At 40.8% G+C, this 17,876-nt stretch overlaps 1 protein-coding gene across 14 annotated transcripts in view; it reads right to left on the bottom strand.

The window, feature by feature from the left end:
* The window catches only part of PIEZO2 (piezo type mechanosensitive ion channel component 2), a 469,614-nt gene that overhangs the window by 317,010 nt on the left and 134,728 nt on the right, over window positions 1-17,876 (bottom strand). For all 14 annotated transcript variants that reach the window (XM_053247271.1, XM_053247279.1, XM_053247278.1 and 11 more), the window contains one exon: window positions 6,902-7,033. In XM_053247271.1, coding sequence (XP_053103246.1) covers window positions 6,902-7,033 — 132 coding nt within the window. The remainder of the gene's footprint in view (window positions 1-6,901; window positions 7,034-17,876) is intronic.

The raw sequence follows: 17,876 nt of genomic DNA, 5'->3' as shown, positions 1-17,876 counted from the left end.
CAAGGTGTGCTCTCAGGACACTGTGCATGAGTACAGTGTCCCTGATTCATTTTTTTAAAAGCATCTGAAGAGGGCTGTAAGTGTAAATTAGTGATAGTCAGCTTCTTTGCCCTTGGGGGCTGGACAATCCAGTGAGAGGAGTCGGAACACATACCCACATTCTCCATGCATGCATTTGACTGTCTCTAAAGAGTCCTCATGTGTACATACATTGGGCTCTCTCCACATGATTTGGAATGCCACTTTTTCAGGTTTACTGATCGCTCAAGGAGAGCCCTCTGTGTATACAGTTATGCATGCAGTTCTGTGCAGTGGCCCACTCACTGTTATGCACATGGTCACTTGATGTTCTGGTAATTATGTATTGACTGCATTTGTGAAGCTGGCTAATAATGCTTCTTAAGTGATGAGCGGGATCTCAGTATGCAATAAAACAGCACAAAGAGCCTTGCAAGATAGGCCCCTCTGTCACACACATTTGGTGGATGCCACCTAGTAGAAGATGAAGGTGTCGAAGACAGAGAGGGTCCCATTTTAAAATCTTGTCTCCGAACCCACTCCAATCTTGGTATGCCCCTGCTGCTCAGGACAGTACAAAAAACTTGAGCTCATTCACTGGCAAGTTATCAATATGGACTTTTCAACTCATTCTGTTGTGAATATGTGACTTTTACACATACTCAATGCTTTCAAATTTTGGCCATGCTTCACCAAAATAATGATAACAGAACTCTGGGTGATGAGAAGCTGAAATGGTCTTCCTTGCAGATGAATATATCTACATGATTCTGACTAATTAAACTAAATACTGCTCTATTTAGCACAGCTAAACTGATGCAAAAGCATTTTCTTTTCTTTTTTTTAAGCTGAGGAAACAGAAGCCTATTGCTTTGACTCCATCTAGAAGCAACCCCTGCTAACTGGGCAAGAAGACACCTTTACAAGTGGTGGTCATATATAGCAGGGGATAGTTAACCCAGCATAGTAGCCTTCAAATGGTTGTATCTGGTGTTTCCCTTGTGTTTCTTTTGTTATTGTTGAAAAGCAATATATAAATATTCTTAATAAACAAACACAGAGGTCAGTATAACTCAAATTGCACTATATACAATATCAGCAAAAGACAAGATCAAATAGGGCCTAATTTTTCATCAAAATCCAATGTGTGCTTGATTATGTAATAAGTACTGATTCTGAACTGAATCTTTTGAAGGCTTCATTTTGAGGGGGACAGGGTTATAAACCTCCTTTCCCACTGACCTTCCGAAGCAAACTGTACCCTTCGAAGCTGTATTTTGCTTGTGTTTTAAATGTATGAGAAAACTAAACAGCCCTTAGATTTGGAACACTGACTTGAACCTTATGTTTTAGCAAAATTACTTTGCAGTTCATGCACAGTTGTCTGTCTGATATAGAGAAACAATATAATGGCACATGGTACCAGAATAAAACTGTCTTGAATTTAAAAAACAAAAACCTGGATATTTTTTTCTCAAGAAACAAGTGGATAAGTTGCAGATACCTCTCTTAATGGATACTTAAAGGTCCAGATTATGTTACCATCTCAATTAATGTTGCTGAAGATAAGCAAAGTCAGCAGAAGGTAGTGTACCAGATCAGCAGAAAATAGTGGGTTTTTTCTTAATATTGCTGGAACTGAAGCATTAAGCTTTGCTGGCTGCCAGTCCATTTCCAGGCACATTTCAAAGTACTTGTTAGGACCTTTACAGTTCTAAGTAGCTTGGGACCAGGATAATGGAATTACCCCACTATATCCATATACGTTTGCCCATCCACTACTATCTTCTACAGATTCTCCTCCACATCCCACCATCTGAGCAGTGACTGAGCTGTGAGGGATAGCTTCTTTTGTGGCTACATACAAGCTCTGGAACTCCTTCCAAGGGAAGACACCTTGCCCTTCTGTTGACCACCTGCTGCTGCCACTGTGCAAATACATGCTTTTTTTAAAACCAAGCATTTGGTCCAGTGACACATTTAAAAAGAGCTCTTTAAAATGCTCCAATTAGTTTTTCATTTGTAGTGTTTTATTTTCATATGCTGTGATGATGTTATTTTAATTACTTTGTCAGAAACCACATTGGCTGTTTTCTTTTTTAATGGGAAGGTGTGATAGAAATATTTTAAAATACAGACACGCAGCAAGGAGGTGGAGTTAGGAGCCTGGCAGCATCAGCTCTCAGCTGAAATGTCTCATAGTAACCGGGGGGGGGGGGGGCGGCGCAGGCTGTTAGGGTCATGGATAAAAGTGCTGGACTCCTCCCCTCTTTCTTCTTCCAATGGTAGTCTCCATTTTGTCTCTCCAGAGATGGCTGTTTGTTTTGGTCTCTCTCTTCAGACATGAGCCACAGATGAAATTAAGCTGCAGGCTGTTTCACATTCATTTGTAACATTTTCTTTAAATAAATTATTGTGGTTATTCAGTACTAAAGAACTATCTCAAGACCTCTTGCATTGCTGCTTTCTCACTAAACTGGTTTTTCTTTGCTATTTGGGGACTGAACTGCCATTCTTCCCCTACACATTTCAGGCTACTTCAGCTTCCTTGAAGTAGCATAGGGACCAAGGGCTGATCCTCCCAAAGAGGGTTTGGCAGACAACCACCAACTGGGGAGAAGAGAGAAGCAAAAGTTCAAAGCCAGAGATAGGGAACCACCTGGCTGTCCAGGATCATGCACCAAGCCCAATGGTCAAGCCAGGCAAACAAACTAGAAGCCGGGCAGCAAGTAAGAACCCAGAGGTTAAGAAGAGGATCCACAGTCCACAAACCAGAAGTATGAATCCAACAGTAAGCTGGAAGTCAGGAATAGAGCCAAAGATCAAGGAAACCAAGCAGTAAATCCTGAGACATCATACACAACACAGCAGCACTATTATCTCTATTTTTTTTTCATCAGTGTGCGAAATGAGTTTTGTTCTGAGCAGCAGTATCAGGAAAATGTATGTGCACATGCATTCAGAGTGGGGCCTTCCTGATTCAACCCGAGTGGGATCTAAAATTAAGTGAGTGGACATCCAAACGTTTGTGAGTGCATGGATACTACTACTACTATTATTATTATTATTATCATCGTTGTTGTTGTTGTTGTTAATAATAATAATAATAATAATAATAATAATAATAATAATAATTTGATTTCTATATCCCCGTTCCAAAAATGGCTCAGGGCAGTTTACACAGAGAAATAATAAATAAATAAGATGGCTTTCTGTCCCCAAAGCGCTCACAGTCTAAAAAGAAACATGAGATAGACACCAGCAACAGTCACTGGAGGTACTGTGCTGGGGGTGAATAGGGCCAGTTACTCTCCCTCTGCTAAATAAAGAGAATCACCACGTTAAAAGGTACCTCTTTGCCATGTTAGCATGTGCACGCCTTAGAGGGAACACTGCACAGCAGGATCAAGGAAAGGCTTGATTCAGAAAAGTTGATTCACAATGTGTAGACTCACAACCTGTGCACACGCACCAGGCACTTCCAGCCACTTCCGGTCCGAGGAGGCACCAGAGTGGCAAGGAGATATGCTGCCGCCCCGCCGTACCATTTTGAAAGACAGAAATGGCAGGTGAAACATGGTGGGAGGGATAAGATCATGCTTAAATATACCTCCACACACACACCTTTGTACTGGCAGGTGCCAGTTCCATGCATGCCACTATGCCCAGGTGGAGCCTTACAGTAAGGGAAGAATGCAAAACTGGAATGCCTTTTGGGCGAGTACTCTATGGAGACACAACAGACAGGCCAACCTTGAAGTATATCGAAAAAGGGGGTTCTATTGCTAAGAAAAATAAGCCATCATTTTAAAGGTAGTTTTGTTTATTTGGTTTCATTATCTCATAACCCTACAAGTCTGGAAAAATCAAGCAATCAGAGCTTGCACTGACATGTTTTTTATAGAGGAAAAAATGTAGTTGTGATAGTGTTGGGCTGGGATGGGGAGACCCATTCAGCTACAAAAAGTTCACTGGCCAACCCTGGGTCAGTCATTATCTCTCAGCCAAGTCTATCTCACAAAGCTGTTGTGAGGCCCAAAGAGGAGAAAAAAACGTACATCAATTTGAACTCCTTGGAGGAAAGTGTCCAAGAATATATATTTATATCCTCTGAATATATTTATATTTATTATATAAATATAATAAATAATTCCAGATATTAGTATCTCTTTCTCTGTGGTCTATTCTGACAAACTTCCATTCTTTTGCTCTTCATTCACTCCCCACTCTCCTCAATTTACCCTTAAACCTTTCCATCATCTTTCAAATCCTTCCCCATTCTATAATTCACAGATCTCCCATTCTTCTACCTTTTAAAAGTGCATGTTAACAATAGAATTATCAACTTTGACTGAAGTTATTCCTGGATATCTCCCCCTCGCACCAGTATTTTTTCACAATATCAAGCCATTAAGATCAACAAGACTGTTTTCAATAGTTATGAAGAAATTGAAATTTATGGAGAGTCTTTGTTGCTATCTTGCCCAGGGTTCCAGGCCTACCTTCAGTGGGAATTTAGGGATAATATACTGGCAAAGTATACATAGGCTATAATCTTCTTTTGACCTTACCCTGAATAAATTTGTCTTACTGACACTGGGAATGTGGACTACCTTTTTTATCCAAAGAGTCCAACAGTCAGTAAAATGTAATGGTTCCCTTTCAGTATGATTGCTTTGAAATAGGTTTTGAAATTATTTGCTCATAATAGTGTTAAATCGTTTTTTTAAAAAATCAAGAACCATCTTATTTGGCAGATCAATTTGTATGTGTAGCAGCCATTTCCAATACTTATTAGAAATCTATATCAGTAAATAACTGAAGATTTTCCTTCAGCCAGAAAATAAACTGTACTGACATGTAGTGAGCACATTGTACTTCTTAAGGAATGAACTGGAGGGATAAATCCTTCATTAACAGAAACGTAATTCCATTAGTAATCATTGTAAGTCAGAACTATATTCCAATATTTGTTCAACTCATTTGCTATTTTAATTGAAACCAATCTGGAAAATGGTTTTAACAGATAAATTTCTTTACTGAATTTTACAGAACAGTGACCAGAAACATTTTTCAATTTAACTGCAAAGTTTAAATGGCAACCTAGACAATATTAATGTGAACAGCTTTTTTCTGAGACCATTAAAATACTATAATAGGCAGACTAATAGGTATTTGGAGGAATATTTCCTAAGACTCAAAAGTTCTAACTTACTTATTGATCTTTCACCTTGTTTAAGAGAAACACAATGTACCCTTTAACAAACTAGGAATCTTGTATAAAATTATTTAAAGACATTTTACTGGTACCAGGTAATATTTATTGGACTCTGGAAAAACAAGCCGCCCACCCCTTTCAAGGATCTGTATTTCTAAATGTTCTAAATGTTTCAAAAGTTTAAACCTCTTGAAAAATGAGATGGCCTATTTTGATTCAGCTAAAATGTCTGTGTTTGTGAGGAGGGTCAAGAATGAGAGCGGGTTATAAAAACAAAACAAGTGGTATTTGCCAAAATTTAGGGGTCCCATAATTTTTTTTTAAAGTGGCAATTATCATCATGTGTGGAATTTTGCTTAGTTTGTATGATTAGATTTCTAAACCAATTCCTTGGTAGTCTCACTGGGTTTTACAAATCCTACTCCCCATACCCCACAACAAATTTTGTTTCGGACAAGGAACTAAAACTTGTTTATATATGTAGAGAATGATTTAAAGTACAGTATATGAAAAGAAATCTGGATAGTGGATACCTTCCTCCCCTGCCCCCTTCTACTTTAACCAGCCTTTGCCACTATAAGAACCTTAATATGACAAAGCTTGTAATTAATTGTAGAATTGCCAGTGATATTCCAAAGACTATGCAGAGATAATTACAATATAATCCTTAGTTTGTTTAAACATTTTACAAAGGTTGTGGCATGCTTTCAGCTCCCACTTGTACAAGCAACTGTCAGGCCATTGAGGAGGTGAAGCCCCTGTATATCCCCTATGGGCCCAATATTTATCTGATCAAGTATATGCATGAAAGCAGCAATATGTATTGCTGTGGTTACTACTATTACCAGTACAAGCTGAAAGACCTGCAAGGAATTGCACAGTGAAAAATGATAAAGAAATTCCCTCTGCCATGGCACATGAGTGTGAGAGTCCATCTAATTTATTTATTTTATCTATCTATGTAAACAGCTTTGGAAGCTTTTGTTGAAATGCTGCATATAAGTATTTGTAGTAGTAGAGCTCTGGAGTTACATGAGTAGTGTCCTGTAAGGATGAGCCCAAAGTGTTTTGGCGCCTCTTCTGAGAGGTACCAAAATGCTTCGGCTCCCTGGTGCCGAAACACTTCAGTGCAGGGTGAGGGATTCCCTTAAGAGGAGGTGGGCAGGTCCTACCTGCCCATCCACCAAGCCCCCGCTGCCCCGCAAAACCGTGGCGCTGTTCAACCAGAAATACCTCTGTGCAAGCAGCCGCTTGTGCCACTTGCCCCTTTAAAACGCCGTGCAACAGCAACAGGATGTTTCCCCAGCATCCCTCACACGGCTTCAGCACATAAATGGCGTCGGCACATGTGCCGGCGCAATTTGCAGGGCCAGCATGCTGTTCCTGGCCCCGCAAATGGCGTTGAGGCATGTACGTCGAATCTCCAAGTGTATATTAACACTCCCCCACCCTCCATTTATTCAGATTTCTATCTTAAGAAGCTGGATAAACTTTTTTTGTTCCATTAAATAATTGTTATTACAAGGAAAGCACTTCTCCAGAAGCAAGAATGTAACACAAATCTTAGCAATAACTACAATGAACCCACTATTGGTACTTACAATATACTTCTTTCAGTTAAAGTGTCATGCTCAAAGCTAGAAAGTTAAAAGAAAGCCTACTTACAGCGATAACCAGGTTCAGGTTCAATGATTTGTCTAGCTTCGAGGCTGGCTATTATGATTTGAAAGATGATGTGCAGAAGCAGAAATGTTAGACTCATGAAACAAAGAGATTTTAGTAACCGTCCTGTGTGCCCTGGAAGACAAAAATAAAAAAATTGACATGACAAAACATTGGTATGCATATAGTTTCAAAAATCAAAAATAAGGTCAAAAAATATTTATGCATATAAAATTGTACTTTAAAGAACCTAATTATACTGTAGATGTTAAACGGCATGACCTCACAAAGAACCATGCTAGACACTGTACCAAAGAAAGGCAGGCATAAATAATAAATCCCTCTTCTATGTATGAATAAAATACAAAAAGGAATGAGTGAAGTAAACAGAGATCAACAAGAATTGTAGTACTTCAGACATAAAACATGGGAATACCATTACTTCCATCTGCAGACTTCATCTAGCACTAAGTTCCATCAACATCAGACATTTTGGATTTGGTATTTTTGCTACTTTTATGTCTGGTATAAAACTAGTGGGTTTTATGTCTAGTGTGTATAAAAAGTGGGTATTATGTCTGACTAGCATTTGATTTCCCTTTTTTTTAGTAACATTGGACAAAATGTCTACTAACAACAAATCCAAATTTGATGACACACTGGAGAAATATTTATTTTGTTGACAAAGATTTGCTTTCATGTGTTATTAAATTTGATATTACACATAAGTTACATTTTGCTCTCTGCAGCTAAGCATAGTGCTAAGAATAGTATCCTCATTTGCACATAGAACACAGGTTTTAAATCTGCCTTTTCTCTTTAATTAGGATATTGTAATAATTCAGGAAAGTATCATTATAATGACTGATGCAGAGCAAACAAAATTTGCAGGAAAAAATATGATTTAAAGAAAACTGGATTTATAAATCCAACAGATTTAGACGGAGCTAAATGGAGGAGAAGAATCCTACTCACTCTAAACTTTTTGCAGAGCTTCCTGTTTTTTCTAGAGGTTTTCATGCCCAGAATAGTACTAGAACTGAGCTGCATCCTCTGCATCAATAGACAATACCACCCTTCAAGCAGTTATACTCTGACTGGCAAGTTTGCATAAGCAAGGTACCCACCATTTTGTTAACAAAATATTTTGTCAGACAGGACTTACAACATAACCATTCTCAAGATTTCCAAAGGAGCATTTCCAAATTTCAAAACATAAAAAACAGCCACTTGTCATTTGTATACTTAGTTTACTGGTGCTGGTGATCAAGCAAAGGACAAAGATAAACTTTGGGGTCAATAAAGTAACATGATTAACCTGTGATGACATTGTGATCATGTGTACTGCAAAAGATTATATTAGAACTGATTACTCACATAAATTAGTTCGAGAATAAATGCATGAGCAAGACAACTGAAGAAAGAAGAATCATTCCTGTCAGATTCAGAATCCTATTGAACCGATCTTCCCTTGGAAAAAGTACAATTTGGCATAACCAAATTCAGTGCTAGGATTCCATATTAACAGAAGGGAAAGGCTCACCAATTAATGAAAGCGATTCAGGTTGATTAAGTGGGAAAGCAAGAAGTCGTTCAACTAGTTGAATTGTCTATACCGATAGCATCAAATGTGGCTTTTGTTGAAAATATGCCAGGAGTGCAGGTGAGGGCCTAGAAAGGTAATTTATCTATCATCTAAAATGATAAAAGAGGAATAAAAAAATAATCTTGTTTGCACAGATCTTAATCTTGCATAATCTTGTTGGTTGTTGTGAACTTCCAATTATGTTGTTTTGAGACTAGCAGTGATTACTAATTAATACTCAGATCATTGAATGCCTAGGTTTTCTTGGTTCCTGTCATTGTTTGATGGTCTATTTTCCATTTAATTTGTTTGATCATTAACTCTTTGAACTGTTTCATTTTGGTAAATGTTGTTGGACAACTGATTGATAACCATTTAAAGAGTTCTACCTCAAAGCCCTGGTTAAGGTTCCTTCATATCTCCTTAAGACTTGGACAAAGTGGTTGTCCAAATTATGTCTACATATATTTCTTTAGGTTCAGGGTGCTTTACACCAATTTTACTGGAGTATTATGATACACTGAATATTTTAATCAATACATTACGTTGTTCTATTAACAAGATGACCAGAAAATTCCAGAGAGCTGTGTTGATCCACAATAAAGAAACCAAAAGATATATTCTAGTAATAGGTTTATTAGGGTCAACCAAAATGACACAAAATTAGGGAGTGTTTACGGAACTGGTTTGGCCGGTTCAGTTAAAATCTGAACTGGATTAAAACCAATCCAGTTCAGTTCCATGTCTGCCTGAACTGGGTCCAGTCCAGTTTGACCACTGAACCGGGATGAACCAGTACAGGGGATATACTTGTAAAGCGGAATCCTGTGAGGATTTCCCTTTACAAGTACAGGGTGTGGTGGACCCTTTCAGGGGTAAAAGGTGGCTGAGCGGGGAAAGCAAGCAAGTAAGCCAGCTGCTTACATGGCTGGCATCCATTCCAGCTACCTCTTGCCATCAATTGCGCTCCCCGAGGCCCCAAGCAGCACACCCTCACTTTTACCTAGCTGCCGAGCACATGCTGCACGCTGAGCATGCAAGGAGACCAGAACCAAGCTATTGGCTTGGAAAAAGAGTGGGGAATGTGCTGCTTGGAGCTGCAGGGGAAAGTGAGCAGTGGCAACCGGTGGCACCAACCACTGTACTGGCCAGGTAAGCAACTTACTTACTCACTCAACACCCCTGCCCGGCCCGCTGATCATGCCAAATCGGTTTGCCCAAACCAGACCTGGTTCGGTTCAATCACGGACCAGACTAGCCCCAGTTTGGTCTGCAATGGAACTGACAAACTGGCCCTGGTTCGAGGAGAACTGGTTTGTCATGAACCATTTGTGCACATCCCAACACAAACTCTTTAGCAGCTAGCTTTTGAGGTCTTAAGAAGCCTTCCCAAGGGGGTATGATAAGAAAAGCAACAAAATGAGAGCCCCAGAAGTTCTGCTTTGGGGATGAAAAAGTGTCACTAATGGCATTTTTCTTTTGGACCAACATGGCTGCCTTCAATTTTCATGAATTTTTTGGGGGGGAAACCCACATTTAGCCACCCAGTAGAGGAATTTTTAAACTAGAAGAAAGTATCTTCTACTACCTGAAGACAGGACTTTACTTTTCACAACAGGGAAATACTACCAATTTGGCTTCTATTGACTTTCTGCCTAATGAAACACCTACATTAACTGCCAACTTAAAGACTACCATGTTTCTTTCTTACTCCTTTCCTCTGCCTTACAAGGGACTGTGTGCTTCAGTTAGCCATGGAGATGTAACAGAGTAAACTGCTGGACATTTATATTTTCTAAAAATAAGGGCACAGTCATCCTTCACCAAATGTGAGGGTTCCATTCCAGGAAAACCTCGCAGTTGGTGAGCCACTAAAATCAATGGCAAACAGGGGGTGAGGGGAATCGCAGTCATGTAAGGGCCGCAAAATAAAGTGAAAAAAGAAAAAGAAAAAAATCCTCAAAATAAACCCCGTAACCCATGAAAGTCACCCCTAAACCCCCCTAAACCATGAAAAACCCCAAAATTATTTTTTTTTTAATTGCCGATCCACAGATACTTGAATCACAGTTGGCAAGACCTAGTCACAATTTCCTAGTCGTGGATACTCAGAACTGTGATTGGGAAACCCGCAGTTGGCTAGGCATGACTTTACAACTATTATTGACTCTTCATCCCAGAAGCTATGGGTACAGCTTGAGATCATGTATAGTACCTAGTGAAGCTGCTCAATATGACTGCTTAACTATTCTTTACGACCATGTCAAGGCTTTTAACAAAATGCAGAACTTTGAGGTCATTTCACCAGGCTCATCTACTCCACCCCTTTTGCTTTTCCTACCATCCAGCCTGAGGAAGGGTTCTTAAGATCCCAAAAACTAGCTGTGGAAGATTTTGTGTTTGGGTTTAGATAAATGTATTACTAGAATGTGGATTAACCTGACTCGTTACCACATTATGATCAGTCTGTTGTTTGATTTTCACCTCTTAAATTCTTCACAGACATTAAATTCTATATAGGAAGCCAGCAGTCAGGCGGCATGTGGGCTGGGGTAAGAAGAGAAAACAAAACTTGCATTATATGTTCTATTTCAGAAAACAGATGAAGTAGAGCACAGTGTGGCACAAAGCACTATTAAGTATTATTGCTGGTTCCCTTCGCAGACACAAATGAATTGGCAAGGAAACTTTCACTGCTAATAAAAAGTATCCCTTGGGCACTTCAGGAAATTCTGGCACTGCCACTGCTTTAATTCTATGGATTGCTTCAACTGGGTTTTACTGCAACTATTAAAGAATCAATGCCTTGTAGACAGCTTGCTTTCTAACAGGGACAGAGTTGGGCGGTGCCACTTACTGTCCCCACGGACCTTCAGATTCTAAAAGAATTAAAGATACAGTTGCATAGCCAACAGAATCACCTAGATGTAATACTTAGAGAAAATTGATGATGGGGCATTTGTAGTAGTTTCCCACCACCACAAACAGAGAGAGCATCAAGACAAAGTACAAATTTAAACAAAAGCCTAGAAAAATGCATTAATGACAAGCTTAGGTCATGGGATTTGGATCATTAATTTACAGACCACTCAGTGGCTGACATCCTAACTAAATATTCTAGAGGAAGTTCTATTGAAATTGAATAGCCCTTTAGACTACTCCCTGAGTAGTACTATTCAGTAAATTAGTCTGGATGTCAGCCACCATCTCCTAATGGGATCTGTATTAAGAGAATGCAAGGGACCCGGAAGCTATTAAATAGGTCAAAGGTAGAACACATAACGCACATTAACTTCTTTGAACTAATTGTGAGAAGCAGGTTCCCAAGAGAGCAGGAAACGCCACCCCACGAAGGTAAGGTCCTGTCAGAACAGAACAGCAGATGCAAAACGTGCAGACTCATTTCCCCAGCAAGAAATAAATGTAAATATTCAAGCCTAACACATGCCAAACTCAGTGGGTGGTTTTTCAGACACAAAACACCATCCTACAAGTACCAATGCAAGTGAAACTAAGACCACAAATTAACTTCAGCAATAAAATTAGTTCAAGCAACAACACCACTGAGAATGAGCAATTCTTTCAAAATGGCCACTAAGTGGGCCATTTAGTGAGTTGGAAACTTAAATTTATACAGGTAACAGGTTTTAAAACAATGGGTTCTGCGTCTGGCTCAAGCATTATACAGTCACATAGAATGTTGGGGATAGTCTCCTTGAACCCATCTGAAAGCCTCGCCCATACTCAGGCAAGGAATGGAGTATTTGGTTTTTGAAGTATTTGGTTTTTGCTTAGCAGCCACACATCAAGTTCCCCTTACAAGCTGGAAAACCACATCTGGATTTTAGCATTAACCTTGAAATATGCTTCGCTTTGCATGCTGCTGTGGGGCCTCAGCAGCTGTAGCAGGGAAATCACAGACAAACCTGCACACATGGCAGGGCTACAATTCTACACCTCCTTCAACTGAACTACGCCACCACATGGGCGTCCTGTTTAAAAAGATATCCGGCAGGCGACTGGGCTATGATGAGTGGTGGGAGGCAGCAGCAAGCCGGTAAGAACCTTAAACAACCTTTCTGGCTGCTTTCCCGCCGCCTTTTGGTGGATTCCTCCACCACTTTACTTGTAAAGGGGAATCCCCTTTACTAGTATTGCCACCCGAACCACTGAACCAGTTCGACTAAACAGAACAGACTGGCTGGTGGTTTCAACTGGACTGGTTTGGTTCGAACCAAAATGAATCTGATTCGAACTGAACCATAATTTGGGGGTTTGTGCACACCCCTATTTCTAGCAACTACCCTATGTAACTATTTCTGTGTTTGGGGCAGGGTTTGAACTAAGGAACTAGAAGAGGATTGCAATGCCTATAAAAACCATGTTGCAGTGAGAAATTGAGCAAATGGGTTCAAATCTTCTTGTGCTGCACACATTTCCTTTACTGAAAACAAATAATGGCACAGTAGTTAGTACCCTTTAGTTCCAAGACTGGGAAGCCTAAATATATTTCATAACTGCCTATCTGTCAGGCAGTAGTCTGATTCAGAAGATTCTGAGGAGAAACTGCCTGACCCACAGTCCCCTGATATGGTCCTGCTACAAGATGCTGACGAGGGAGCCCACGGACGGAGAGCATACCTATTATAGGTTGCCAGGGAGCCATCGATCTCTTCAAATGGGAAGGAGCTAGGACCAAGCAGCAGACAGTGAGCTATGTGGAGCGCAGGCGTGACCACAGAAAGGAGCAGTGTTTTGTACAGACAAGCAGCAGCCATTTGGCTACAAGTCTGACCAAGGAGGCAACTGAATCTGTAACTCCAAAGGTAGGCAGGGTTTTAATTGGCTTCACCTGGCAACTGACCTTGAAGAGGTCTTGAACCACCCTGAGCCATTTTTGGAAGGGCAGTATAGAAATGGAATAAAATAAACAAATAATAAATAAATAAGAGGTATAAATTCAGACTCTGTACCACGCTGGTTTCAACTGACTGCTTTGGCATGCAGTTCCAGCCCCTTGCTTTGCACATCTTGTTCCTAGTTGCTCCTGTGTTCTTGACCCTGTGTCTGGCTATCAACTCATGACTTTCTTCAGAACCCCCTGGACTATGGAACTGGCAACCAGTTCTCCTGCCATTGACCCTTATTGGACTTGGCCCCCTGAATACGATTTATGGACTGATGATTTCAAGGTGGTAATTTCCATTAAATTTGCTTTGCTACTAGTAAAAGCTTATCCTACACATTGCTGCTGTTGATTGATTTATTGCGGGAGCATGCGCCCGTGACACTATCTCCCTTAACGGCTTGGGTCCAGGCTATTTAAAAGAGTGACTCCTTTGTCATGAATCCTGCTGTCTGTTATGATCTTCTGGAGAGGTCTGGTTATGGTTGCCACCAGCTTGTTTGGTGGCGACCCAGGACTGGGCTTTCTCTGCAGCTGCCTCAGGTCTTTGCAATATGTTCCCTGCTGAAATAAGAGTATCTCCCTTCTCTGTTTTCAGGAAGACCCTCAAGACTCTCCTCGCAAGCTTTTAATTATAATTAATTTTAATAGTGTTAATAATTTGTTTTATATTGTTTTATTGTGTTTTGTATTTTAATCTGTAATTTTTAATATTAAAATTTGTACACCACTTAGAGTTGTACATATCAGGCGGTATAAAAATATGATAAATAAACAATATCTGAATCCTTCTCTCTCAACCAACCATGCAGAGCTAATGGCAGCCTGAGCATCTTTGTTGGTCTTCCACTGACAGAAGATAGTTGACCTCATTTCTTGGAGTTAAGTGACAGATAGCGGGGAGAAGCTGTCTTGGGTCACTAAAACAAATAATCCCATACTATAGACTGGTTAGATAAACTGTGGCTTGCAGTTGTAATATCTCTGGTCCTATCAGACAAACGGTATTTGCTTTTATTTTTTTAATCAAATGGTAAACCACAAACTAGAACCTCAATCAAAAACCAATATGTAAACAAACATACAGAAAGGGATCTTTATTGACACTGCAAATACAAACAATGGCCAATACATACAAATGATGATTTTTCTGGGTAACAACTCATTTCAGACCTTTATCAAACATTCAAAGAATTTTTATATGAATGGACAATTCAAAGATACACTAACATATAGGATTGCTGAAACAAAAAGCAATCCACACAGGTCTAAAATGGAAAATATATAGCTCGATTTCTCAGTTTTAATTTTATAGATTTACTTTTTTTTATACCACCTTTTCCAGGTGGGCTCTAAGGGGTTCATATAAATAAAAAGAGTTTTTTTAAAAAATCCATTAAACACAATTTTAAAATCCCATGCTAAAAAGATGCATTTTAAAGATTGTTTTAAAGGCTGGTGAAGATCTTAAGCATTGAATATCCACTGGGATCGCATTCACAGCCCAGGAGCAGCTACAGAGAAAATTTGATCCCAAATTGCTGCCAGAGAAGCTGGTGGCAGCCAGAGATGGACCTCTCTAGATGATCTTAATATGCAATGGGGATCATGCTGAAGATGACACTCTCCCAGGTAGCCCTGTCTTAAACCATTTAGGACTTTACAGGTAATGGCCAAAACTATGTATTTTGCCCTGAAACAAGTGGGCAGCCAGTGCAACTGTTTTAAAAAGGGGATAATATGGTCTCTCTGAGAAACGATTCTGGCTGCTGCATTTTGAAGTTTCCAAACTACATACAAAGACAGTTGCATGTAGAGCATTGCAGTACTAAAGCCTACAAGGTACAACTGACCACACCAGAGTTCTGAAATCATTATCTTCAAGGAACAGACACAGCTGCATATAAACCAAAACTGATAGCAACCAATCAAGGTAGAAAGCAAAACACCACAGGAAGTCGGCACCGGTAAAGTAGGAAATCAGTACTAATAAAGTTTAAATCCATTTTAAAAGGGATTTGTATACTATGAACAGGATGTTCTGCTGTTTAGGGTCACACACAAGCATCACCATTTAGCTTGGAGCTCCCGCCAGACAATTTATGTTTCTTTTCTATAGTTCAAAAGACAAGAGTAATTGTGCATAATGAGTTAGAAAAAAGGCCATTTTATCCTAGCATAAAAATTTTTAAAAGTTGGGTGGATAATGTTATTAGTCTGCAATCTTATGCATGCTTAAAGAAGTATAGGTTTGTGCTTTCTTGAGTCCTGGTCAAACAACCACCACCCAGGCCATCGGAGGGAGTATCAAGAGATAGCTAAGTAAGGCCTTGGTACATGGTCCATGGCTGACCCAGTTCCAGGGCCTTTATGAGGGGTGCCAGGAGGTGGCAGCAGTGCTTAGATCTCTCACTCTGTTTCTGCATTCTCTCAACCTCCTCTCTACCTCCCCATCCCTATGGGCATTCCTGTACAAGACATACTTGGTGCTGCTGCCTTCTTATTCCCATGAGGGGGAAGGAACGTCTTCGCAGAACTCATTGACTTGAGGAGGAGAACTGGTCTTGTGGTAGCAAACATGAATTGTCCCCTGTGCTAAGCAGGATCCACCCTAGTTACTTTTAAGGGGGAGACCACATGTGAGCACTGTAAGGTATTCCTCTTAGGCGCAGTGTTCCCTGTAAGCATGATTCCCAGATGTTGTTGACTACAATTCCCAGCATCCCTAGCTGAAATGGCCTTTGGACAAGGATTATGGGAATTGTAATCAACAACATCTGCAAATTCCTCTTATAGGGAACATTGCTTAGGGGATCAGACTGCTCTGGGAAAATCATCTGCATACTTGCATTCAGAAGATTCCAAGTTCCCTCTCTAGCATCTCTAAGAGAGATGACTGAGAGAGTCCTGCCTGCAACCTTGGAGAAGTTACTGCCAGTCTTTGCAGACAAGACTGAGCTAGATGGACCAATAGTCTGACTTTGAATATGGCAGCAGCCTACGTCCCTATGACACAGGGGTCTCTAGGAAGGAAGCTCATCCACCTTGGGGGAGTGGAGGAGGAACTGCCAATGCCCAAAGACCAGGGGCGTAGCAAGGTTGGAGTGGGCCCAGAGACAAGATTTTAAAATGGCCCCCCCCCCAAAGTCCAGGGCCTCCGCACACCCCAGGCCCCCAAGGATTTAAGTCTGATATTCCAAAATAAGTATGCTGCCTGCAAATACATTTCACTGAATACACACACACACGTCACAATATATAGTGATATACATTGAGTACTATACATTTGTTTTACTTTTAATGCCTAGAACACACTAGAAAGATGAATTATTAAAATGGGCCCCTCGCTGCAGATTAGCAAAGGAGACTTTCAAACATGCAGGATGAGCCTATGTTTGTTTTCTCAGAATTCTGAACAAATTCAGTCAAGTTTGATTCCAGGAGGTTTTTCACAGGAGGCTTTTAAAGCCCTTTAACACACATCTCCTCTGGAATGGAGGTGCTGCATTCACATGTTGGCCAGATTTACCCTGAAGTCCCTGCAAGTTATTGGGGAGCAGTTCACACACAAGAAAAATAAAATAAAATAAAAGCACCACACATACGTCACAGTTCTCACTCAGACCTTCTGGGTTGCAAAACAACTTGAACATGAGTGCATTTATAAATGAATGAATGAATAAATAAAATTAATAAAATACTGTTCCAGAAGTTTTTGCAATTTTCTGCCATGAAACAAGCCACTTATAGGACTTTTTAAGTCAGCAAATTTTCCAAGCTGTTTCAAAATAAATATTCAGAGACTTCTCGGTCCCTCCCCCCCGCCACATCCAAGCCCTATGGCAAGCAAATCTCTATATATGGGGGGGGGGGGGGCGGGAAAGATAACCACAAAAAGGAGTTCACACTCTACCTGGCAAATGCTGGTCTGGGTTAAGCAGGGCAGCAAGGGGTCTTCTGCTGCAGAGAACACTCTGGCTGCCTCCTCCTTCCTGGCTGGCTTGGGCCCTACTGGAGTTCAGGCTTCACTGTGGCCTACACGGAGGCCTCCGTGGAAGCCCCGCCCACCCGCCGATCAGCTGAGAGGCGGGAGGAAAGGAGCTCTTTGCAGCTTGCCTGCTGCTTCGATTGCGGGCCAGCAGAACAAGCAGGAGAGACGGCGAAGAGGGCAAGTGGCTGAGAGGCTATGGGGCTGGGCAGGGGGCAATGGGGAGCCACGTGAGGTGCCTCTGGGGTGCCCCTCCAGGCAGTGGGGCCCCCAGACAACTGTCTCCCCTTGCCCTATCATTGTTACGCGCCTGCCAAAGACTCCACAGCAGTTTCTCCCCTTCCCATTCTATTCCTCAGTGAATGGGGAAGGAAGACTACAGTGGCAGCTGCTCTTCCTTCTTCCACCCTCCGAGGGTGAGAAGAAAAATCTGCTACCACTGCCACCGCATCAGGACACATCCTCTTCCCATCCACTAAAGAGGAGAAGACAGTCCACC

Source organism: Hemicordylus capensis, chromosome 4 (assembly GCF_027244095.1).
Source record: "Hemicordylus capensis ecotype Gifberg chromosome 4, rHemCap1.1.pri, whole genome shotgun sequence".
Classification (NCBI taxonomy): domain Eukaryota; kingdom Metazoa; phylum Chordata; class Lepidosauria; order Squamata; family Cordylidae; genus Hemicordylus; species Hemicordylus capensis.
The sequence above is the reverse complement of the archived record's forward strand: the minus strand, read 5'-3'. Positions and strand labels throughout refer to the sequence as shown.